The sequence below is a fragment of the Microcebus murinus genome, chromosome 23 (assembly GCF_040939455.1).
Source record: "Microcebus murinus isolate Inina chromosome 23, M.murinus_Inina_mat1.0, whole genome shotgun sequence".
In the NCBI taxonomy this organism is placed as follows: domain Eukaryota; kingdom Metazoa; phylum Chordata; class Mammalia; order Primates; family Cheirogaleidae; genus Microcebus; species Microcebus murinus.
The window spans coordinates 32,275,727-32,301,796 of NC_134126.1; the positions used below are offsets into that span (position 1 = coordinate 32,275,727).

A 26,070-nucleotide genomic window follows, 5' to 3' on the forward strand; every position below is an offset into this window, starting at 1 on the left:
GAAAAACCTGTAAATATAATTCTTTATATTGATAAATAAGGACCTAAAAAACCTTTTGCTGATCTCAACAAATGAAAAAGAAAGAGAGAAAAAAGCATTTGATACGATCCAATACTCATTCATAATAAAACTTTTAGCAAATTCAGAATGGAAGAGAATTTCCTTAATAAAAGGTGTCTGAAACACCTGCAACATGCATCATTCTTAATGAGGAAACATGTGAATTAAGTTCTTTTAAAATCAGGAACTAGGCCAGGTGCGGTGGCTCACGCCTGTAATCCTAGCACTTTGGGAGGCCGAGGAGGGTGGATCACTCAAGGTCAGGAGTTCAAAACCAGCCTGAGCAAGAGCAAGACCCCGTCTCTACTATAAATAGAAAGAAATTAATTGGCCAACTAGTATATATAGAAAAAATTAGCCGGGCATGGTGGCGCATGCCTGTAGTCCCACCTACTCGGGAGGCTGAGGCAGGAGGATCACTTGAGCCCAGGAATTTGAGGTTGCTGTGAGCTAGGCTGACGCCACGGCACTCACTCTAGCCTGGGCAACAAAGTTGAGACTCTGTCTCAAAAAAAAAAAAAAAAAAATTAAAATCAGGAACTAGACAGAAATGTGTGCTATTATCACATTTATTCAACACTGCATTGGAGATTGTAGCCAGCATAGTAAAATAAACTAAAGAAAAACAAAAGAAAAAACAAAGCAAACATCACTTAAGATGTGACTGTCTAAATGAAAACTAAAATTAAGAAATTTTTAGAAATACAAAGAGTATTTAACAAGGGGTTATAAAATCAACATATGAAAATCAATTACATTTTATAAATGAGCAAATAATTTTTAAAAACTTTTAAACAATACCATTTATTATAATAATATAAACTGTAATGAGTCTAGAAATAACCAAAGATGGGCAAGCATCTCTGGAGAAAGAAAACCGTATGGACATCATTGAAGAAAACCTAAATAATCAGTGATAGACAGGAAGATAATATTGTAAAGATGTCAATTCTGCCCTCAAATTGATCTACAGAATGAATGCACTTCCCATGATAATTGCATCATGACTTTTACTGAAAACTGATAAGTTGAATCCAAAATGCATATGGAAGAACAAAGGGGCAAGAATAGCCAAGGCACTTTTGGAGAAAGCTAAGGTGGCCGGACTTGTTTAATCGTACAGGAAAACTTGTAATAAAGCTTTAATAATCAAGACAAGGTGGAAGCGGCACAAAAGCAGACAGAAGAGAACAGTGAGTCCAGAAAGAGACTTGTACACAGTAGAACCTTGATATATGGCCACAGATGGCACTGCAGGTCACTGGAGGAAGGAGTCTAATTAATAAATGTGATTTAGACAATTGGCTGGCCATTTGGAAAGCAAGGAAGTGGATTTATACTTCATACCAGACAAAAACCAAACCATATGAAGATAGAAAAGAGGATTCTGAATGTTCACAACATAAAGATATGGTAAAGGTTTGAGGTGATAGATATGCTGATAACCCTGATATGATCATCATGCATTGTATACACCTATCAAAACATCACTGGTTCCCATAAATATGTACAATTATTATTATGTGTTACTAAAAATAAAAGAGAGAAAAAAAGAAATTGATAAATTTAACTACATTGTACTTAAGAACTTTTATTCATCAAAAGACTCCATAAAGAATGTGAAAAGATCATGGACTGGATCCTGGACTGGGGAAAAATTTGCTCTAAAGGACCTTATTGGGACAACTGGTGAAATTTCTTTTTTTTTATTACATATTTTTAAAACTTATTTTTTCTTTTCTTTTTTCTTTTTTTGTTGGATTTGCCTCCAGTTTCATAACTGGTGAAATTTCAATAAGGACCATATATTAGCTATTAGTATTACATCAGTGTTAAACTACCTAAATTTGAACATTGTTTTGTGGTTACCTAAGAGAATATCTTTGTCTTTGAAGGTACGTGCCACAACTTACTCTCAAATAGTTCAGAAAAAAAAAAAAAAAAATATATATATATATATATATAATATAATCTCTTTTACATATGTGAACCCTGAAAGAGCCAATCCTTCAAGACAGGCCCTGAATGGCTAACTGGGCCTAAATTCAAAATATAGCCAAACAACCGCTTGCTAACTAGAGATCACATATAGTAGTACTCTGTTCTGAGTAACTTTGGGACTTTCATAGCTAGGTGTTCATTTTTATTGCCTGAATCCACCAATAGACAGTGAGCTGTGTTGACCAATTAGAATTTAACAAGTGCCAGCTAATCAGAACAAAGCAAGTTTGTATCCTCATTTGCACAAGTGGACCAGAGTGGGAACCTGAGCAGGAACTTTCCCTACAGAAGATAAACCTATTCTTCGTTCTCTCAAAACACACCTTCTTTTTGTAAGGAAGACTGCCTCTCCCCAGGTTGCAAACTGTTCACTGAAATAAAGTCCTTTCTGTCTTTTAAAAAAAATTTTTTGTCGGCCGGGCGCAGTGGCTCACGCCTATAATCCTAGCACTCTGGGAGGCCGAGGCGGGCAGACTGCTCAAGTTCAGGAGTTCGAAACCAGCCTGAACAAGAGTGAGACCCCGTCTCTACTATAAATAGAAATAAATTAAGTGACCAACTAATATATATAGAAAAAATTAGCCGGGCATGGTGGCGCATGCCTGTAGTCTCAGCTACTCAGGACACTGAGGCAGGAGGATCGCTTGAGCCCAGGAGTTGGAGGTTGCTGTGAGCTAGGCTGACGCCACGGCACTCACTCTAGCCTGGGCAACAGAGTGAGACTCTGTCTAAAAAATAAATATATATATTTTTCAGTGGATTTGTTAACACACACAAATACAGCAAACTGAATCTATGTGAAGGGTATTCAGGGGTTCACTGCATTAGTTCTGAAACTGATCCTTCCACCTCTGCCTCCCAAAGTGCTGGGATTATAGGTGCAAGCCACCTTGACCACCCTATGTATATATTTTAAAACCATTAGAAGAGAAAGAGGCAACATGAATGAATAATCAACATATGAAAAAAAATACTCAACCCTATCAGAAATAAGTAGGGAATGGCAAACTAGGCAAATTAAGAGCATTAAGGTGGGACCTATTTATCCTCCATAGACTAGCAGCAAGTCTGACGATGATTGGAGAGAATGAGGAGTGTGCGTGCTGATCAGCGTTCGCCGCAGCAGAGATCGGCACGGCCGCTGTGAAAACACTTTCTCCTCACCTTTTACACTTGAACAGCCTCACAGCCTCTGCTGCGGAGGTGCTCACTGCTAGCTTCACAGGCGACTTGAGCACAGGTACAGGAGGTGAACTAGAATGCTCCTGCCAGCACTGATAGTAATTGCTGGGGGCAGATTCAGGGTTCCTGCGGACATGAGCTTATTGGAGAAGGGGAGGCTTTTTAAGAAATTGGAGAAGGGGGGGGCTTTTAAAGAAAAAGATACAGGGGCCAGGTGCGGTGGTGGGCACCTGTAATCCTAGCACTCTGGGAGGCCGAGGTGGGAGGATCCCTTGAGCTCAGGAGTTCGAGACCACCCTGAGCAAGAGTGAAACCCTGTCTCTACTAAAAATAGAAAGAAATTAGCTGGGCAACTAAAAATATATAGAAAAAATTAGCTGGGCATGGTGGCATATACCTGTAGTCCCAGGTACTCGGGAGGCTAAGACAGGAGGATGGCTTAAGCTCAGGAGTCTGAGGTTGCTGTGAGCTAGGCTGAGGCCACAGCACTCTAACCAGGGCAACAGAGTGAGATTCTGTCTCAAAAAAAAAAAAAAAAAAGAAAAAAAACAACAACCAACAAAACACATAATTTTAAATGAAAATTATGTTCAAAAGTGAATATTTATTTATAATGGGACAAGAAATCACAACAAATCACAAATGTCACAAAACCCAGGAAAGAATTGTTATAGGTTTGTGACCTACAAGCTCAGGAAATCTGACAAAATTAGTTGGTGTGGTTTCCATCAATAAGAAAAATACGTAAAGTGCAGTTAGCATCATATGCGATATAGCATTGAATCCACTCCTGACGGGAGAAAACTTCCTTTTCACTAGGCAGTAAAAAAAAACAAACGAATGTTCCACTACTACGCTTAACAACTTGGATGAATCAAAAAAAATAAATAAATAAATGTTGAATGAATCGCTAAAGGCTACATATGTTATACTATTTTTATGAAGCTCAAAAAGAAGAAAAACCAATATATTGTTAGGGATGCATCCAACTATGATAAAAAAAAAACACTAAAAAATGACAAGGAAAGACAGACAACATTCATCAGGATCGTGGAGAGGGGGGAGGGAGGCAAGGGGTGGAATCCCGGGGACGCCCGGATGCTAATTATTGATGATGGGGTGGAGTCACAAGTTTTATTAGTGTGCTGTAAATTTTATGTATTTGCTTAATATACTATTTCGTATGCATGCCTATCAGATTGGAAAATACTTTAGGCACCTGAAAGTACTTTCTAAGTCGTTAACCTCAGCTCCCGCCTTCCTCTCCCCTGCAAGCGGTGGGGCGCGTGGCTCCCGAGGCTGGCACAGCAGAGAAAGGGCAAACCGCAGCCCAGGAGCCTGACCTGCGTTATTTTCTTTATGGTGTTGGGAGGGCTGTCGTGGTGGTGGGATTAGTGTGCAGTGTATCAAATGCGCCACACCACGCTACTCCGTTTGACTTTCGAGTTCTTTTACTGGGTCAAGGCAGAAGGCGTCTCGGGCCCAGCGGGCAGGGCGCCCTCCCTCCGCACTCGGGCTTCCCTCTCTCCCGGCGTGCCAGGCCCCCGCCCACCCTCTGGCGTCTTTCCGGACGGTCACCCTTTCCCCATCCCGGCCCACTTGGTTACGCAAATGTTTCCAAGAGGATCCCCGAACGCGCCCCCAGTGCAGAGCCCGCCCAGAGCAGGGCAGGGGGCGTGGAGCTCCGGGCCCCGCCTCCGCGGTAGCCCCGCCCCTAAAGCGCCGCCTTCGCCGTAGCCACGCCCCCGAAACGCCCCGCCTCCGTGGTAGCCCCTCCCCTCCCGCCGCGCCCCGCCCCCGCCGCGCCGCGCTCCCAAAACCCGGAGAAGTGGATTCCGCGCTCCGCACCGCCCCTCCCAGGCCGCCGTCGGGACGAGCCGGTCCGGGCCGGTCGGCAGGAAGCGCGGCCCAGCGCCTGCCTGGAACGGGAGCCGGCCCCGAGCGGGAGCGGACGCGGCCCCGGGCCTGCGCGGGTGAGCGCGCCGCGGCCCCGGCCGCTCGGGCCTCCCTGCCGGCCGGCTCCCCTCCTGCGGGACGCGGGCGCCGGGCCGCGGCGGGACGGTCCCCTCCCATCCTGCAGCCTCCTCCCTCCCCCACCGTCCTGGGCCGCCGGCGGGCACGCGGCACCGTCACGTGCACGCGCGTCGGGGCGCGGGGCCGCCTGGCGGGGGCGAGAGGCGACGCCCGGGGAGGGTCTGGGAACGCGCGGGGGCCGCCGGCCCTGCCGGGGCCGCTTCCGCTTCGCCATTCGGAGACTTCCGGTTCCGGGCCGGTGCTGCCTCGCGAGGGCCGGCCCCACCCCACCCCACCCTTCCCTGCTCCTGTTTTCCGAGACCCAGGATAGTGATTCTAGACCCTCAGTTGCATTTTTGTTGGAATTTTTTTGGACGTTGGAATCTGGAGATTTATCTCAAAGTCTTTTTGAGAAAAATATTTATTAGTATATGTGATAGTCCCAAAATTAGGTTAAAAGTCTTCTTTCCCCATCACTGTAATTTTGCAAAAACATGTTTTTGGCATAAGTAGGCATAGCTGTGGCGGAGAGCGTGCGCCCTGGAGCCGCAGTGCCTGGGCTCTGGCGTTTCATTCTGTGAGCTTGTGCAAGTCGGTCTCTAGCTGGCTCAGTTTCTTCATGTGTGAAATGCGACATAAATATATTTTTGTTCTGCTGTATTATGTGTAATGTGCCATGCGAGATATATATAATGGAGCATAATGAAAATATGTGTATCTGTGTGTGTATCTATGAAAGGAAGTACTAACCTATTTTACATGCTTGTTTTGAAGATTAGGTAACGCACTAAGCACTGTGTTTAGTATACAATAAGCACTAAGTAAGCTTATATAAAAATAGCATTTTTCCTTATGGTTTGTGGTTTTGATTTTAAAGTTTTTTGTTTTCTGTGTTTTTGAGACAGGGTCTTGCTCTGTTTCCCAGACTGGAGTGCGGTGGCACCATCATAGCTCAGTGAAACCTCCAACTCAAGCAATCAAGCAATCCTTGCTCTGCCTGCCCAGTAGCTAGGACTACTGGCACACACCGCCATGCCTGGCTAATTTTTTAAGAAATTGTTGTGGAAATGAGGGTCACTATGTTGCCGAGCTGGTCTGGAACTCCTGGCCTCAAGTGATCCTCCTGTTTAGGCCTCCCTCCCAAAGTGCTGGGTTTATAGGCATGAGCCACTGTACCTGGCCTGATTTTTAAAATTCTTACTGTGAAGTATCCCTCTTGTTTTCTGTATTTATGAAAATGAAACAGGAGGATTTGCCCCAGAATTTCTATACCATCTGATACTTCAAAGTGCAAGTAATCAGCCCCAGAAGTGCGCAGAGCTGCGTTGAGCATTGTGCACTGTTTCACTACTCCATAAGTAGAAGGAAAAGGACTCTATCTTTTCACCAGAGGAAATTGGCGAATGGAAGCAAAGCTTGGTATCAGTAGTGTCATGATGTCTTCACTGTTCCTTTGAGGCAAAGCCCTGGGACACTAGGCTGACTCTAAGATAATCATATGGTACTTTATATGTAAACCTTATTAAGGGTAAAATAAATCTCATTCTATAATTTCCTCAACAGAATATTGAAGGATGTTTGTTCCACGATCTCTGAAAATCAAGAGGAATGCTAATGAAGATGGCAAAAATTGTGTGGCTAAGAAAATTAAACCAGAAGCAGAAGACCTTGAGTCAGACAAAGGCAGAGATGTTCCATATGAAGCTTTAGTTACAGAAGAAGCCACAGCACCAGACAGGCACAGCAGTGAGTCTTGTCCCTTCCCCAGTCCAGCTGGCCAGTTGGCCGAGGTTAGCTCGGTGGGAGCTGAGCAGGGCACAAAGGACAGCCATCCTTCTGAAGAGCCTGTTAAGTCGTTTTCCAAAACACAGCGCTGGGCAGAACCAGGGGAACCTGTCTGTGTTGTCTGCGGTCGATATGGAGAGTATATCTGTGATAAGACGGATGAAGATGTGTGTAGCTTGGAGTGCAAAGCAAAACATCTTCTACAAGTTCAGGAAAAGGAAGAGAAATTAAAACTCAGCAATCCACAGAAAGCTGATTTGGAGCCAGAGTCTCCACTGAATTCGTGCTATGTCTACAAAGAGCACCCCTTTATTGTGAACCTTCAGGAGGACCAGATTGAAAATCTTAAACGGCAGCTGGGAATCGTAGTTCAAGGGCAAGAAGTCACGAGGCCCATCGTTGACTTTGAACACTGTGGTTTCCCTGAGGCCTTAAATGACAACCTGAAGAAATCAGGCTATGAAGTGCCAACCCCCATCCAAATGCAGATGATCCCTGTGGGACTTCTGGGAAGAGATATTCTGGCCAGTGCAGATACTGGCTCCGGAAAAACAGCCGCTTTTCTTCTTCCTGTTATCATCCGAGCATTATTTGAAGTAAGTGACAAGAGTTCACATACATCATTCTCAGAAACAAATGAGGTATTTACCAAGTTCCGTCCTTAACTATATTAAAATTGCAAGCTGGTATTACACTAAATATTTGGAACTTTAGTCACTAGTGCTCCTAGTGATTTTGCTTCTGATTGTATGAAAAACATAATTTTAGGGAACTTTTGTTACATTGAGCCAAAGGTCTCTTTATTGAGGGTCTAAAAAAAATTGCCTCCTTAACAAAATATTTTAGCAGATTTTCTATGAAAAGAATAAACTTTTGGGGGAATAGATCCTGCCGGCCGATGTGCTGCAATTTATGTATCAGTTGAGCCTCCTTGGGTTTTGGGTTTTGAAGAAATTGATTTATACCAGAGTTGGAACACAGTGTAGTAGGGTTTCAAAAAATACCCTTAAATGTGAGCCATAGTTCGTCTTAAAATACAGCACTACTTTACTTGTTACAGTGTATAAAGCACTTTCATGCCTAATTGGTTTAACAAACATGTTGAGTAATTACTGTTTGCCAGGTAGTGCTGGTGAGCTTGTGAGATATGAAGTATGACAAGGAAGGAAACAAATAAACAATGTGAGCAAAGAGAGAAAAGATAAAGGAGATAAATTTGGAAAACTAGAGAGTAGTAGAAGATAATATGAGGGGAAAAAAATAAAAGAAAGCACTAGATGTTCAAAATGTAGGTCAAACACACTGCGGGAGGACCAAAATAGAGCTATAAGACAGGAAATAGGATATGGATTTATCTATATGTTCTTTGGACAAAGAAAGAGTGCATCTGCAAGAGAACTGAGAAGGAAAAGTCCAGGGTAAAATGCCAGGCTTTCATGAGATTTTCACAGGGAATATCATGTTTCTCTTCAGGGGAGGATGGCTAGAGATTGCAGGGTCCAATTAAGAGCAAACCTTCGATTTTCCCACCTTGGTTACTGTGGCCCAATTTTAATCTTTCATTGTGTGTCTGTGATACATAAGAAATGGGTTTAATTTATGATAGTTTTCAGAGGAAAAAAAATCTGTAGCAAACAGAAGACAGGAGGGCTCATATCCAGTTGGGCTGATGGGAACAGTTTAACAGGGCCGTGTTCCTGGAATAACCGTGAAGATTTAGTTCATCTCAGCAGGAATTAATTGCTGGTGTTTTTAGACTTGTTGTTCATGTCATTGCAGAGCAAAACTCCATCTGCGCTCATTCTGACACCAACAAGAGAGTTAGCCATTCAGATAGAGAAACAAGCTAAAGAACTGATGAGTGGCTTACCACGCATGAAAACTGTGCTTCTCGTGGGGGGCTTACCCCTGCCCCCACAGCTGTACCGTTTGCAACAACACGTTAAGGTAAGCACCAATTTGATGCAATGCCTGGGAAAAGTTTTGCAAGGAATGTAAGAACTAGTGGTTTGTCTTTTTTTTCCTTGAGGAACGTAGATGTGTAATTTTAGGTAGCCTTTCAATTCTTACGAAGTAAGGCTTACGTTTTTAAAAGAGTTTATTTTATATAGGAAGGGAAAGGAACACAGTTTATTGAGTGCCTGTTATATACCAAATGCTCTTGGATATTCTCATGAACGTTATCCCATTTAACCATCACATTTACTCCTGGAGGTGGGTTGGTATATCCCATCTTTTGTGGTTGAGGAGTTGAATCTCAGAAAGATAGGATTCATCTAAGGATCCATAGACAATAAATAATGGTTGCCAAAATTGAAACCATAATTTAGCTGACTCTGCTCTTTCCTTGGCTATGCTATTATGTGTAGTCTGTACTTTCTGATATATAAAAGTATATAGGCCAGGTATAGTGGCTCATGCCTGTAATCCTAGCTCTCTGGGAGGCTGAAGTGGGAGGATCACTCAAGGTCAAGAGTTCAGAATCACCCTGAGCAAGAGTAAGACCCCATCTTTACTAAAAATAGAAAGAAATTAATTGGCCAACTAAAAATATATAGAAAAAATTAGCTGGGCATGGTGGTGCATGCCTGTAGTCCCAGCTACTCGGGAGGCTGAGGCAGGAGGATCGCTTGAGCCCAGGAGTTGGAGGTTGCTGTGAGCTAGGCTGACGCCACAGCACTCACTCTAGCCTGGGGAATGTAGTGAGACTATGTCTCAAACAAAAAAAGTATGTAAAAGCAATGTGGTCCAGTTCTAGCTTTGGAACCTGAAAGCTGTATGGCCATAGATAAGTTATTTCACTTCCATGAGCCCCAGTATTCTTGAGTTTTAATGGGTGGTTGAAGATATCTGCCTTTAAAGTCAAAATGTTTAAGGAAAGGTTTGGCACACATGCTGACCGGTCAAAGCAGATGGCAGTCTTGGTGTGGGAGCCAGGTCCCGGGGGCCCCTTGGTGTGCTGGGCATTAACTGCTTAGTTCCTGGAGTGGTAGGGAGGTCCTGGAGTCCCAGGGCAGCAGGGGGAGCAGGGAGTTGGAGAAGGGCACTTGGGGGAGGAGAAAGCAGTTATTTACCAGCTGGGATGAAGCTACTGCGGTATTCAAGACTTTCCGTGGGTGAATGTCAGCCTTTCTTATAGGGATCTCACACTTAAAGGAACGTGGCAAGTACTATATAAAGAACTTTTTTTTTTTCCTCCCAAGCCTTTTGGATGTAAGTTGCTGACTTGATGCCCTGTCACCCTCGTGTACTATGGAGTATGTTCCTACAAACAAGGACGTTATCCCACATAACCACAATACAATTATAGAATCAGAAAGTTAACATTGACACACTGGAATATATCAGAAATTAACATTGATATTGCCTACCTCTCAGACTCCATTCATATTTTTTATAATTATCCCATCATTTCTTTTTTATAGCATAAGGAAATCTAGTTCAGAATCTTTTTTTTTTTTTTTGAGACAGTCTCTCTGTTGCCTGGGCTTGAGTGCCTTGGCATCAGCCTAGCTCACAGCAACCTCAAACTCCTCGGCTCAAATGATCCTCCTGCCTCAGCCTCCCGAGTAGCTGGGACTACAGGCATGCACCACCATGCCCTGCTAATTTTTTCTATATATTTTTAGTTGGCCAATTAATTTCTTTCTATTTTTAGTAGAGACAGGGTCTCCCTCTTGCTCAGGCTGGTTTCGAACTCTTGACCTTGAGCAGTCCTCCCGCCTTGGCCTCCCAGCGTGCTAGGATTGCAGGCGTGAGTGCCTGGCCTTGATACTTCCAATTCTAGTTCAACACAACAGGATTCATTTCAGGTTTCTTGTTTCCATATATGTAACTCTGACAGGGAGAAACCTGCTACTCATCTTCCTTTATGTATTTATTTGACCAGTCCTCCTCCATGTCACCAGTCTCCCACCATCAGCACCGTCTCCTCCCACAGTGAAGCCTTCCTCACTGGATGCCCTCCCCTTTCCACCCTGAGGGGAAGCCTGTCCTCACCTGCAGCCACCCCCACCTCGTGCCAGCCTACACTCCCTCGGGGCGCCCTCTGAGAAAGAAACAACTAAAACCTCTGTCTGTTTAGCAAAGCTATCTATCTTTCAAGAGCAAGGGCAAAATAGCTTTTCAAATAAACAAAACTGAGAGTTACTGCCAACACACCATCTAAAGGAACTTTGACACTAAGATATTCTACAGGTGAAGAAGATGATTCCAGAAAGGAAAGTGTGGGATGGAAGAAACAGTGGTGAGCAAAGAAAATAGTATGCATGTGGGTAAATCTCAACAAACGTTTACTGAATGAAACAGTATTAATAACGAACAATCTGTGGGCATAATGGGTTTAAAAAAAAAATAGAAGTAAAATACTGGCCGCCAATAGTAGCATATAAGCATAGGAGATGTGATTGTTGGTAAAGCATTTTTCCTTGATTATTCAAGAAAAAGGTAAAAATGTTAAATAACTTTAGACTTTATTATGTATGTTGTTAAAATTCAAGAGAAAGCACTAAAAGAATGAAAAAAAGAGGTTACAACTTCCAGACTAGCAGCAAGGGGAAAAAAAGGGGATAGAATATTTTGAAATCAGTTCAAAATCATTAAAATTGATTTAAATGTGTGTGGTATTTCTTAAGTACCTAACCAAAAACCTGAAATTCTATAGATTCAGATCCTTATAAGGCTCAGATTTTATCGTCGATGATTTTACCATACTGTTGGTGTGTATTTGAACAGTACTATACAATGAATTTATCAGATCATTTGTAATTCTTCTATACTTTATGCTAGGCACTGTCTCATTTAATCCTTATAATTATTATTATCATTTCCATTTTATGGATAAGAGAATGGAGATGCACACTATTGTTAAATGCTATAACTAGGATTCCTACCAAAGTTTGTTTGACTAAAGAGCCCTGACTTTGAGCCACTACTTCAGCTAGTATATTATGAAACTGTTAAGAACCTTCAGCAACCTTGGAAATCATTTTGCCCAACCTCTTAATTTAAAAATGAAATAGGCCTGGCATGGTAGCTCATGCCTATAATCCCAGCACTTTGGGAGGCCACGGTAGGAGGATTGCTTGAGGCCAGGAGTTCAAGGCTGTAGTAAGCTATGGTAGTGCATTCCAGCCTGGGCAACACAGTAAGACCCTGTCTCTAAAAAAAAAAAAAAGGCCCAGAGATGTACAATTTGCACTTGTTTTTGACTCTTCAGATAGTCAAGCTGCCTGGGAGGCCCTTCCTGGGCCCTGCCTGGTCTCAAGCCTCAGGCTGCACCATTTCCCTCCCTCACCACCTGGAAGCCTCGCCAGCCTCCAGCCTCAGGAGTTTCACAGATGCTTTTCCCTCTGCCTAGACCTCTCCTCACCTTGCTCTCTCCCACTAATCTTTTAGGATTGGCCTTTTGTGTTAGGTGGGCCTGGGTAGATCCCTCCCTTTATGGCATTCTGTATTTATCTCATGAGCACGTACTTGTTTTATCTGTTTCTTCCTTTGTATTATGAGTTTCCTGAGAGCAGAGTCTATGTCAGGCTTATTCATCATTGAATTCTAAGTGCTCAGCAGATGGGCATACATTAGCCACTCAGTAAATATAGAATGAATTAGCAAATAAATGTTACCTAATTTTTTTAATTTGCTTTTTCTCTTCTATTCAGGTTATCATAGCAACCCCTGGGCGGCTTCTGGATATAATGAAGCAGAGCTGTGTGGAACTCTGTGGTATAAAGATTGTCGTAGTAGATGAAGTAAGTTGCGGTGTTTAAAAATATTAGTCACGTAATTTTATATCATTTACAAAACGCTTAGTTTTATAATTTCATTGTATATCCGGAGCGTTTTTTTCTCTCAAAGGAAAAAGAATTCAGGGGCTTTAAACAGTTGCAGTAGTGGTTCTCCAGCTGATTGCTGTGTAGCACTGCAGCCGGGGTAAGCGATAGTATGCCAGAGTTAAACCAGAGCTGTCTTTTCCTAATGGACAGAAAACACAACTTCAGCAGCTACTCTGTTTTCAGAATGATAACTTTCTGAAACATTTGGTGCTTGCTGTCATTTGTCTACAAAAATAAGGAACCAGTGGCAAATAATTATTAATAGGAATTTTGGAAGTAACTGATAATGCTTAGTTGGATGGCCTTTTTTCATTTCTTTTTGTTTTCTGTGTGAACATTGGCATCTGTATTAATAGTTCTCATTTTCTATGTTACACATGCCATGTAGGTGTTTTTATACTTTAGGCCTGCTTAGCACGATGAAGCAAAAGTGAGATTACTCGGTGGTATTCCACCGTGCAAACCTGCATGTGAACACAGAACCGTGTGTCCGTCCACACTGGGCGTGTATGGTTCCTGCGTGTGGGGCACACGTGTGTTCCCACATGACGCACCAGGGACTGAGCAGGGGCCTGGTGTTACCCAGCGTCTTGGCCCCCCTTTGTGGGCCCCAGTAAACACCCCGCAGTGGGATGCTGGAGGGTGTAGAAAGAACACGAAGCTGGTACCCTGGAGACCAGGCCTGGACGTTTACTCCCCCTCCCACGAGATTGTAGGCAAGTCATTTCATCTTCCAGAGCTGTGGTCAGGGTGAAGAATGGCTGTGAACACGTCACAGGGACTGAAAAGTCCTACAGACATGTAAAGTAATATTACTCAGGCCTATAAAAAGCACTGCTGAGTCAGCATTTTCCCGGCACAGCTGTTTTGTGGAGCCGATTTGTTGCATCTGATTGTCATTAGACTCACTGCCACCCTGAACACATGCCTGGGCTTCCTTTTGTTGATAAGCCCACGTTCCGTAGTTCTCCCCATCTTAGGAGCCCGAGAAATAATTCTTGTATGGAATTTAAAGTTAGGTCCCCTTCATCCTCGCTTCTCTTTATGGCACTTTCATTTTCTCCCAGTTAACAAGGTTTCACACGGCCCCTCAGTGCTGTGCTCGCTGTTACGGTGCAGGAGGGGGATTCACCCAGCAGACAGGCGTCGGGTTCCTGGTATGTGCAGCCTCTGCCCCGCCCCTCGGCATTTGAGGAATATGGTTTCCATGTGGTCTAGAGGGGAAGTGAGCTGGTAAATAACATGATCGGTGATGTACTGAAACCAGAGTCGGTACAGAAGTGCTCTTTGGGTATGGATTGGCCAGCTCTGGATGAGTCTGGAGGGCATCACAGGCAAGACTTGACTGCCATCCAAGCCCACCAGGTGCTGAAATCTTACTGGAGAGAAAAGACACAAACGTGAAATAAAGAACAAGAACATGATCATGTATATTGAGACACTAAAGTACTAAAATGTATGGTATAGGCCATGGGTTGGCAAATACTTTCTGTAAAGAACCAGGTAGTAAATATCTTCAGCTCTGGGGCCATGTGGTCTCTGTTGTAACCACTCAATACAAATGCAGACGGTATGAAAGCAAATGGGTCTGACTGGGTTCCCATAAAACTGTATTGATAAAAACAGATAAAGATCTGAATTTGTCCCCGGAGCTGTGATTTCCCAATCGCTGATACAAGCTGTTAGTAAAACAGTTGGACTATGTATGATATGCTTATTGACAAAGTAAGTCAGAAGGAAAATGAGAGAGTGAATGTGTTCACACTGTAAAAAATGGTTTCTCAAAGGAAACAGCTCAAAAGATGGAAACGGATTTAGAAAACGAGAGGATGTATCAAATATTCCGAGGGAAGAGACTGCCATAAGCAGAGTCAGAAGTCCAAGTGCACGTGCAGAGGAGACAGGGAGGAGACCATCAGCTTAAAGAATTCTTCTGAGAAATAAGAGGAAGGAAAGCTGGGTAGTTTGGGTGGGGCCAGATTACAGAGGGCCTTTGAAAGGGAGGCAGAGGAATTTGGATTTGATGTGGGAGACAAGAGGCTTTCTAAATTACTGGGCTGGGGCGTAACGTGTTGAAGGTGGTGGTTTAGGAAGGTCGTTCTGCTGCTCAGTACAAGAGAAATTAAAGAAGGAAGAGTCTGGAACACGGCAGCCAGCAGTCTGGACAGAGGTGGAGGTCAGAGACAGGGTGGCGGCAGTAGGAGGCAGGGGTTACATCCAAGCGTCACTGGAGGGACGTTCTCGAGTCTCCTGATGGCTGAATGTGAGAGAGGAAGGAGAAGGCAGTGGTAGAGATGGCTCCATAAGTTATAGTTGTGCCTTTAATTTTAGAAAAGGGCCAGTGGGTAAATGCTGGGTCTCAGTGGTAACTGAGTTTGGCTTTAGATGTGTCGAATTTCACGTGAATGATGGACTGAGGGGCAGTGTTCTGTAGATACAAGAAGTGTGCGTGGGAATCCATGAGACGTCATGGTTTCTCTTGGGGAGGAGGGTTAGAGAGAAATGGGCAGAGAGAGAGAGACGAGGACTGGGGCTGAGGTCTGGTTTGGGGAGTTCGAAGATGAGTCAGTGAACGAAGGAGTAGTCTGAGAAGCCAGAGAGGAACTGAGAATGAACAACATCCCTGAAGAAGAGAGAAGCTGCCGTTTCAAGAGGGGGATGAGGACTAAGTGAGTTCTTTGGGATAGGAAAACTCTGCTGTGTCACCCGCTGTGTCTCCTGTCACGCCTGTCCTTTGGCTTAGAGTCCTCTCCCGCCCCGTCTGCCTGCTCTCCCTTCTTTGTGTGTCCCTGACTCTGAAATCCCTCATCCCCAAGACGGGTCTCAGGCCTCCTCTCCCCTGCTCCGTGAACTGTGCACAGGCCGCTACTTCCCTCTCGTGGAGTTTCCTGCAGTGTCCCGTCAGCAAGCACAGTGTGCCCAGGCGTCCCGGACGGTAGGGTCACCCCGCGTGCTCGGGGAGTGCAGCACAAGGCCCGACCTCTCACTTGCAGTTTCTCATTCAGTACGTCTGAGATGGGACCCTGGAATCTTTAAAACACTCATTCCAGGTGATCTGATCTTCGGAGAGGGTTGGTACACGCTGGTAAGTTGTCTGACATAAAGTAGGTGCTTGTTCTGTGCCCGGAATTAACACATGTTCATGTTTTATAAAACACATATTCAGGGCTTTTTATGTGCTAGACACCTGGACATGGTGGAAAGGGAGACGGATGAGCTGTCTGTGGAGCTGGGACAGATGTACTGCGCAGGGTGACGTGGCGGTGGCGACCAGGGGCTACAGTCAGGGGCTACAGATTGAGAGTCAGGGGAGGGCTCCCTGGGAAGGTGACCTTTATGCCGAGATCCGAATGAGGAGCCAGCCACGTGAAGATCCATTTGGAGGAAAGACATTTGAGACAGGCCGGTGCGCGTGAGAGTGAGCCTGGGGCGCTTGGGAACAGAAGGAAGGCCGGGGTGACAGGGTCCTGCAGAGTGGTAGGAGAGGAAGTCAGAGAAGTGGATGAGGATGAGAATCGGTAGGACTTTTAACTCATGGTCAGAGTTGGATTTTATTCCAGGTGTGGTGGGAACCAGCAGAGGGTTAAGCAGAGGTTTAAGATCAGGTTTATATTGTAGAAGAATCTGGATGTGTGAGGAGCAGGGGTTATGGGACGGAGGTGACAGGAATGGGAGCTGTCCCACCAGCGTGAGCCCAGAAGAGTGACCGGCTTTGGGATGTGTCGGTGGTGTTGACGGGATTGTTAACCGATTAGATGTGGGATGAGGCAGGGAAGAGATGAAATGGGGGTTTCTGATGGCGCCGTTTCCTGGGCTGTGGACTGGGATAGGAGTGGGTCTGGCAGGGAGGAAACACAAACGTCTGTTTGGAACATGTTGACTTTGAGGGGCCTGTTAGAGCCAACTGGAGTGTTAAGTCGGGAGTTGGTCTCTACCGCTGAGTTCAGGGAAGCACATGTGCCGGAGACGAGATTCTGGGAGTCTCTGGTGCATACGTGGTCTTCAGAGCCATGGAGCTTGTCGATCTTCTCTGGGGGGAGAGTGTAGACAGGGTGGAGAGAGGGCCTGAGAAACAGCCGATGGGGCTGTCCAGCATCCAGAGATTGTCTAGTATATGGAGATTATCCGTCATACAGAGATTGTCCAGCATGTCGAGATTGTCCAGCATACAGAGCTGGAGAGAAGGGAAGGGAGTCTGAGGAAGAGTAGCCAGCAAGAGAGCAGAGGAATCATGAGAGGAGACACGAAGTGCTCAAAGGAGGTGGTGGTCAGTTATGTCATGTGCTGTAATTTAAATTTAAATGTACAATATGCAAATGTATGAATATTTTAAGTTTTGGTTGACCTGTTTCCCTGTTAGACCGTAAATTCTTTGAAAATAGGGTCTCTTCATGTGTCCTGACCACCTCGTACACAGCGTTTCAGCTTTGTTTACAACGCAGGTTCTAGAGCCAGGTTGCCAAGGTCCCTGCCCTGGCTGTAACACTTAATCACTATTTAATGTGCCTCAGTTTCCTCATGTGTACAACTGGAGCATAATAGTGCCAGCCTCACAGGGTTATCACAAGGACATGGACAACACTTGGAAAAAGGTGTCAGGTACATAGTGAGCACTTGGGGAACGTGAGCTGTGAACCACAGTTAGCCACCCAGCAAAGGTGTGGGGAGTGGGAGGTGTTTAGCCGTGGGGACCCTTGAGAGTGACATTTTGGTAGTAGAGATGGGAGTCAGGTTGTCAGAGATTAAGGAAGTCATGAGTAATGAAGAAACCTTAGGCAACACTAAAAAGATAGATGAAGACTGTCTTTGAATTTGACACTTGGGGTGATTTCTACCTGAACAGATTAATTCCAGTGAGGTGCAGAGGTGAGGGCTAGTTAGTGATTGAACAGTGAGTGGGAGGCAGAAAATGCTGGAATGGAGACAGCACGTCTGGACTACTCTTTGGGAAAGCTTGTGTGAGAACAGAAACTGAAGGGATTTCTTGCTTTAAAAGCCTGTGTTTTCTCTGAGCCAGGAGAAGCAAGGCCATCCACTGGGCTGCGTGGGGCTTGGTGACATTGTTGAGGAACATTGGGCGCGTTTTCAGGACACGCTCTGTCTCATAATTAATGGAAACATCAGCTGAGACTTGGGCTGCAGGCATTGTCCTAGGTGCCTTATGTATACTTTATTTCATTGATTTCATAACAGTCCTTGTGGTAGATACTGTTATCATTCTCATTGGAAAACTAAGGCTTAAAGCTAATTAACTCTAAACTTAAAGTCATAGGTGGAGCCAGGATCAAATCCAATATAGGACTATTTCAGATTTTTTAAATGTCATTAAAATGAATGTTCAAATTTTAAATGCCTACATTAGTGGGCACTTAAAAATACAATGCCTTAATAGTTTAAAATAATTAAATAGCTTGGTCTTCCCTAATTATGGACACCTGGAGTGTATTACTATTTGGAAATCAAGACAGCCTTAATCTTTTATTTTTTTTAAGTAACACTTAAAACTTTTTTCTATTTGTTTAGTAATGCATTCATTGTTGTAAAAATCCAGCAATACAGAAGTGAAAGCCCATGTCTTAGTTCATTCCTGCTGCTATAACGGAATACCATACACTGGGTAATTTATAAACAATCGAAATTTATTTCTAACGGTTCTGGAGGCTGATCAGGGAGCCGGCAGATTCAGTGTGTGGCGAGGGCCTGCTGTCTGCTTCAAAGGAGGCGTCCTCTTGTGTCTTTGCCCAGTAGAAGGGGAGGGCAGCTCCCTGGAAGCTCTTCTATCAGGGCACTGATGCCATGCACAAAGGCGGGCCTCTCATCGTCGGTCGCCTCCCAAGGCTCTCCCTCTGGTTCCATCACATTTCAGGTTAGGTCTCAACGTACAAATGCGAGGGAGATACCAACATTCAGACCATAGCAGCCCCCAACATTACATTTTTTATTTAATATTTTATTATTAAATATAGTATGTTCATGGTAAATAAAATCAAACTTGGCAAAAAGCTAAAAAATGAAAAGCGAAATTGCCCCTCCAACAGTTCTCCAGCCTTCTCCCCAGTGTTAATAATTAAGTTTCTTGAGTATATGCACATATATTTTGTAACATAAATCATATCCTATTATACATGTGTACTGTACTTTGCTTTTTTTCTCCTAGCAATCATTTGTTATTTAGTAAAGGGCTTTCTGATCATTTTTCGTGACAGCATAATGTTGTATTATGTGAATCTACCATTATTTACCGAGTCCCCTATTGATGAATATTTAGGGTGTGTATGGTGGTTTGCTACTACTAATACTGCCATAATAACAATCTTTGTATATCATTCTAAATACAGTTTATCATTTTATGTAAATATATATTTTCCACAGTTTATCCTTTGTCTTTTGATATTGCAGTGTATTTTTCTGTTTAAGAGTTTTTAGTTTTTTATATTTCTAATTATATCAGTCTTTTCTTGGGTGGTTCTGGGCTTTAATGTCAAGCTGGACTAACTTTAAAATGATTTTATTTTAGGCTGATACCATGTTAAAGATGGGCTTTCAACAGCAAGTGCTTGACATTTTGGAAAACGTCGCAAATGATTGTCAGACCATTTTGGTTTCAGCCACAATTCCAACTAGCATAGAACAGCTAGCAAGCCAGCTTCTGCACAATCCCGTGAGAATCATCACCGGAGAAAAGAACCTACCTTGTGCCAACGTGCGTCAGATAATTCTGTGGGTAGAAGACCCAGCCAAGAAGAAAAAATTATTTGAAATCTTAAATGTGAGTGTTAAAGCAGTCAGCCATGTTTCATAGATTGGGTTTGCGTTTTTTCAAAGCTCTTAAAAGAATGATTTTTGGATGCAGCTTTTGTGGAATTTGGTGTAGGTATTTAATAATAAATTGCTTTACATGCCTCAAAATTCTTTTGAGGATCAAATAAATTGTTATTTGTGAAAACATGCTGGATAGATGCAGGGTTGGGTTTTCTTTTTCTTATTATAGAAGGATATTTAAATAAGATTATTTCTAAATATTATTTTTTCTTTAAAAATTTTTTTAGTAGTTTTATATATAAAGGAGGTGCAAGGTATTTTTTGGCTATTCTGTCCTTAAGATTTTTTTTTAAGTGTTACTTGTTTAAACAGAAATTTTAAGTGGGTGATGTGTATAAGCATAATTACTTATAAACACAGTGTTAAGTTAAATATGGTTGGTATTGACTACTGAGAAGTATGTAGAACTATATTAATTATACTTAACATTTTTTAATTACTCTTGTAATACTGCAGTACTCATGAAGTGATGGAGAAATGTGAAGGGCAGTAGACTGGCTTCTGTTTGTACCTATTTTAAAGACAATACCCATTTTAACAGAATATGCCTTTTTCCATCACTACCAATATTTATAAACCTATTAATTAGCTTGTACTAATATTTTCAGAAAACTTTCCATTGTTAATTATTTAATATGAATAATTTTAAATATGTTTTTGATTTTTCAGGATAAGAAACTCTTTAAGCCTCCGGTGCTAGTGTTTGTGGACTGCAGACTAGGAGCGGATCTGTTGAGTGATGCCGTTCAGAAAATCACAGGTCTAAAAAGCACCTCTATACACTCGGAGAAGTCCCAAGTAGAAAGGAAAAGCATATTGAAGGTTTGACACTCAACGTTCTGTATTCTTCTCTTTCCTATAAATCTGTTTTGCCTCCTCCTCAAGATACCATGTTACAGCTGGTTTTAATTTAAAGCACACCCTTTCATAATGACGGTGAGAATTTCAAGTAAGCAGTGACCATCAAGTTCATTGTTCCTCTTGCTCAGGATTTTGTGTTGGGGGAGCAATAGCCTGTTCTCTAGGGATTATATGCTAAATATTAATAGATTACTAATCAGAATTCACAGTTCCTTAAATCAGGTCAGTTTGGACTGGGGCAGAGCGGTACTTCACCTTTGGAAAAGATTTGCCTGAGTAAATTAATAGAATAAATTCCATGGTGGTTGGGGATAATTTAAGCTGCATACCTTTTTCAGGTATCCTAAGATGTTTACTTATTTAAAAGATATTGCCGGGTGTGGTGGCTCACACCACCTAGCACTCTGGGAGGCCGAGGCAGGAGGATCACTTGAGGTCAGGAGTTCGAGACCAGCCTCAGCAGGAGTGAGACTTCATCTCTACTAAAAACAGAAAAAATTAGCCTGTTGTGGTGGCACACACCTGTAGTCCCAGCTACTCGGGAGGCTGAGGCAGGAGGATCACTTGAGCCCAGGAGTTGGAGGTTGCTGTGAGCTAGGCTGACGCCGCGGCACTCTAGCCTGGGTGACAGAGCGAGACTCTGTCTCTAAAAACAAGAAAAGAAAAGGCACCACAGCTGAGACAGAGCGGGCTGTGGTGGTGCATGCCTGTACTGAGAACCTGTCTCTTAAAAAGATGTTGCGACAAAAATATTAAAGTAGGCATTGAAGAAAGAAAAGCTATGAGATTACATAAAATGAATTCTGAATAATAAATTTTGTTGCTTTACTGGAAAGGGATTACTTGATGGAGACTACGAGGTTGTCGTGAGCACGGGAGTGCTGGGCAGAGGCCTGGACCTCATCAGTGTCAAGCTGGTCGTCAATTTCGACATGCCTTCAAGTATGGACGAGTACGTCCACCAGGTACAGAGGTCTGGTGTTGCCACCATGGCGTTGTCAATGTGATGTTTAATTTAAAAACAGCAGGACATAAAACTGTTTGTTTTTGCTTTTAAAATATGTATATAAACTAAATGCTTGCTTTTAAAAGCTGTATGTATGCCTAAAGTGCATTAAATAAAAAACTGGAAGTAACCTAAAATGGTAGTTTAAAAACAGAGAGGTAGTAAAATTTTTGTTTTATTTGTTTTCTTTATGTTTTTTATTCAGTGAGCATATAATCAATGAGTTTTTATAATCAGAAAAATCCTTGTTTAAAAAGATTAAGTTGATACATATGGCCAAAATAAAATTGGTCCTTTAAAGTATTTGCTTTTTTAGGAATCTTGTCTTCATCTCTTCGTGATATCCTTATCTGTTCTCGTCTTTCACTTTTTAAAGTTTTCTTTCTTTCCTTTGCTGCGGAAGGTAACAGTAGCTTCTCTTTCTAGCAGAAATAGAGCCTGCTCTTAGCACGGTGCTATCTCGCTGACTGCTAGCTGTCTTCCTTCTGGGGAGCCACTCACAAACTCTTCAAGCAGAGCCTTTCCCCAGTGTTCCTAGGGTCATCTCTGAATGCCACTTTATCTGAATCACCCACTGAAAAGCTTTCAGTGCTTTTACTGCACTGTTGCTTTTATTTTTTACTTAGGCTCAAGAATATATTAATGGCATTGCTTCTATTTCTTTTTTTTTTTTTTTTTTTTTTCTGAGACAGAGTCTCACTTTGTTGTCCAGGCTAGAGTGAGTGCCGTGGCGTCAGCCTAGCTCACAGCAACCTCAAACTCCTGGGCTCGAGCGATCCTTCTGCCTCAGCCTCCCGAGTAGCTGGGACTACAGGCATGTGCCACCATGCCCGGCTAATTTTTTATATATATATCAGTTGGCCAATTAATTTCTTTCTATTTATAGTAGAGACGGGGTCTCGCTCTTGCTCAGGCTGGTTTTGAACTCCTGACCTTGAGCAATCCGCCCGCCTCGGCCTCCCAGAGAGCTAGGATTACAGGCGTGAGCCACCGCGCCCGGCTATTTCTTTTTTTTTTTATTTTTGGTACTATCTCATTTACCTGCACAGTAGGGAATTGAATATTCCACAGGAGTTGGTTGTTTCACTTACCGTAATGTTTTTAAGGTTCACCTACAGTTTAGTATGTACCAGTATGTCTTTTTTTAATGGCCAAATAATATTTCATTGTGTGGATATACCACCTTTGTTTATCCACTAATTGTTAGACATTTTGGTTGTTTCTACTTTTTGGCTACTGTGAATAATGGTGCCATGAACATCCGTGTACAGGTTTTTGTGCGGATGTTTTCATCTCTGTTGGGCATGTCCCTAAGAGTGGAATTGCTGGGTCATATGGTAACTCTGTGTTTGACATTTTGAGGAACTGCCAGACCGTTTTCCAAAATAGCTTCACTGTTTTATGAGTGTTCCAGGTTCTCTACTCATTGACATTTATCTGTCTTTTTGACTATAGCTACGCTAGAGGACGTGAAATTATACCTCCTTGTATTTTGTTTGCATTTCTCTAATGATGCTGAATATCATTTCATGTACTTATTGGTCATTTTTATATCTTCTTTGGAGAAGCCTTTGCCCATTTTTTAATTGAGGCACCTTTATTATTGAGTTGTAAAAGTTCTTTGTATACTATGGAAGACTCTTATTAGATCCTTGATTTGCAAATATTTTCTCCCATTCTGTGGGTTGAAGCTACTTTTTTTTTTTTTTTTTTTTTTTTTGAGACAGAGTCTCACTTTGTTGTCCAGGCTAGAGTGAGTGCCGTGGCGTCAGCCTAGCTCACAGCAACCTCAAACTCCTGGGCTCAAGCGATCCTCCTGCCTCAGCCTCCCGAGTAGCTGGGACTACAGGCATGCGCCACCATGCCCGGCTAATTTTTTATATATATATCAGTTGGCCAATTAATTTCTTTCTATTTATAGTAGAGACGGGGTCTCGATCTTGCTCAGGCTGGTTTTGAACTCCTGACCTTGAGCAATCCGCCCGCCTCGGCCTCCCAAGAGCTAGGATTACAAGCGTGAGCCGCGCCCGGCCTTGAAGCTACTTTTTGTATTTCTATTTTTATTGTAACAATCCAGGAGTATAATTAAACAAATCAGGTAAAAATAGAAGCTGATACTGGAAACAGCATTCACAGTACTCACTCCTCCACGTTCTCATTCCCTGGAGGCCACCTCTTTCAACTTTTTTAGAGACTTCTTTTGCTACAATGTGATAAATGCCCTGTATGTTAGCAGGAACAATCTGTTCATTGAAATATTTCTGTATACAGACTTTTTAAAGTTTTACATTTCACTTAAGGAGCAGTAATTGACCATGATTATGTATTTTCCTCATCTTCTGAAGAGCTTCTCAGTACATTTTCATTATATATTTGGAAACAAGTAGATTTTATGCCTTATTATGGGTACTCCATCACAAATTTGTATCCATTTAATTCTGTCAAAATGAGAAATAGGCTGGGTAATGGTGGCTCACACCTGTAATCCTAGTGGTTTGGGAGGCTGAGGGGGGAGAATCACTTGAGGCCAAGAATTGGAGACCAGCCTGGGCAACATGGCAACATAGCAAGATCTAGTCTCTGCAAAAAACAGAAAAATTAGCTGGCTGTGTTGGCATGCCTATAATCCCAGCTACTTGGGAGGCTGAGGCAGGAGGATCACTTGAGCCCAGGAATTTGAGGTTGCTATGAGCTAGGCTGATGCCACGCACTCTAGCCCAGGTGACAGATTGAGACCCTGTTTCAAAGAAAAGAAAAAGGCTTCTTAAGTATTCTAAAGTATTATAGTCTTCTTGCTCTTAATGCAGGGGCTTTCAAAAATTTTTGACCTTAACCCACCCACAATAGGAAACATTTTTGTCATTATACACCCCCTCACACACACATACAGGTATAACCAAAACACAAGTGTCACAGCAATACTTACTTTTATTATATGTGATCACTTATTTTCTTTTTGGGTCATTTTATTAAAAATATGCTGGTGGCAACCGACTACATTGATTTCACAAAGATGTTGAGATGCACAGTTTAAAAAATGATATTTGAATGAAGGTTAATTTTAGTAAAGCTTTAAATAATAGTCTTCATTTTCTTTCAGGAGACATTAAGATTTTATATGAACGTTTTAAAGATGTCCTTTGCATTTCATTTCAGGTTGGAAGAGTGGGGAGATTAGGTCAAAATGGAACGGCGATTACTTTCATCAATAATAATTCAAAAAGACTCTTCTGGGATATTGCAAAAAGAGTAAAACCCACAGGATCCATTCTTCCCCCGCAGTTATTAAATTCCCCTTATCTTCATGACCAGAAGAGAAAAGAACAACAGAAAGATAAACAGACACAGAAAGATCTGGTGACAGGAGCTAATCTTATGGACATTATTAGAAAACATGATAAAAGTAATTCTCAAAAATGATTTGTTGTGCTACTCTGGACAATTTTTTGTGTGTGTATAGTTGGCAAAATTTCTGTAAATTATTACTGTATAGTTTGAGTAAATAGAAATGTACATGAAAAAGTCTTTAAGGTATGATTTTTAAAAAATTTATTAACATTTATACAGGAATAATGTATTTATTTCCCTTCTTAATTCTCATAAATTAAATACAACATCAGAAAATGAATTGTTAAATAAAATAAACTTTTTTCTCCCCTGGACAAAGCTTTTTTTTTTTTTTTTTTTTTAATAAATAGTCCTGAGAGCTACTGTCAGAACCAGAAGCCTCCACGGCAGAGTGTGACTCAGAATGGTGAGTCTTTGCTTCCTGTCACCACAGTGCACCGCACGCTGGCACTCAAATTATTGCTGAATGCGTGAATGTTAGGAAACCAGTAAATGATAAAAACTGGAAGACATTTTTAGAACTACTTCTGGAAGATAAATGTGAAACGTCTATTTTTATTCTCAGTTGTTTCCCCTTCAGCTTGGTTAACAAATTATTTTTCACATTTAATACCGGCTGCTTACCAAAAGAACGTCGAGTTATGCTAATGCTGCTTTGCTAATGTAACTAGTCGTTTTAAACACGGGAAGGAAGGATAAGTGTTTGGCTTTGCTACTACATCTATATTTTCATTTCTTTGAACGCTGTTAGCGTCAAATGAGTTGGGGGAATTTAGATAGTATGTTAGTTACACAAATGTTGACAGTTAAACAAGCTTTGTAGCCTCAGCACCCTCCACTGAGGGTGTGGGAGGGATTGAGCTAAGGAACAGGAGTTCCTGTGTAGGAGTTTCTTAGTGCGCTCTCCACCCAGAGCAAAGAAGGGGGTCAGAGATGCCACAAAGAGCGTATGAACCCTCAGGACTGTGGCTCGCTCTCTGTGCCTTACATCGTTGAGTGGTGAGTATGTTTGATTGCAGGGGAACTAGGGGGCGGCAACTGTGGAGGTCCAGCCTGCTGTGGCAAAGGGGCATTGGGAGGCTGAACTCAAAAGCATTAGCGCAGTGCTTATTGTACGCTATGCGCCTTAGAAGCGTTACTGGCAAGTACTACCGAAAA

The 26,070-nt window shown here is 42.6% G+C and overlaps 1 protein-coding gene across 5 annotated transcripts in view; it reads left to right on the plus strand.

Moving 5' to 3' along the window:
• DDX59 (DEAD-box helicase 59) overlaps positions 1–25,230 on the plus strand; it is a 43,398-nt gene extending 18,168 nt beyond the window's left edge. For 2 of the 5 annotated variants that reach the window (XM_075996982.1, XM_075996983.1), the window contains exons 2-8: positions 6,820–7,637; positions 8,821–8,988; positions 12,702–12,791; positions 19,393–19,644; positions 20,367–20,519; positions 21,395–21,523; positions 24,721–25,230. In XM_075996982.1, the coding sequence (XP_075853097.1) occupies positions 6,831–7,637; positions 8,821–8,988; positions 12,702–12,791; positions 19,393–19,644; positions 20,367–20,519; positions 21,395–21,523; positions 24,721–24,984 (1,863 nt within the window). In that variant the 5' untranslated portion in view covers positions 6,820–6,830 and the 3' untranslated portion in view covers positions 24,985–25,230. Of the gene's footprint in view, positions 1–5,038; positions 5,217–6,819; positions 7,638–8,820; positions 8,989–12,701; positions 12,792–19,392; positions 19,645–20,366; positions 20,520–21,394; positions 21,524–24,720 lie in introns of those variants that run through there. The other 3 variants (XM_012744430.3, XM_075996984.1, XM_012744434.3) reach the window with 3 other exon arrangements.
• The last annotated feature ends 840 nt before the right edge of the window (positions 25,231–26,070 follow it).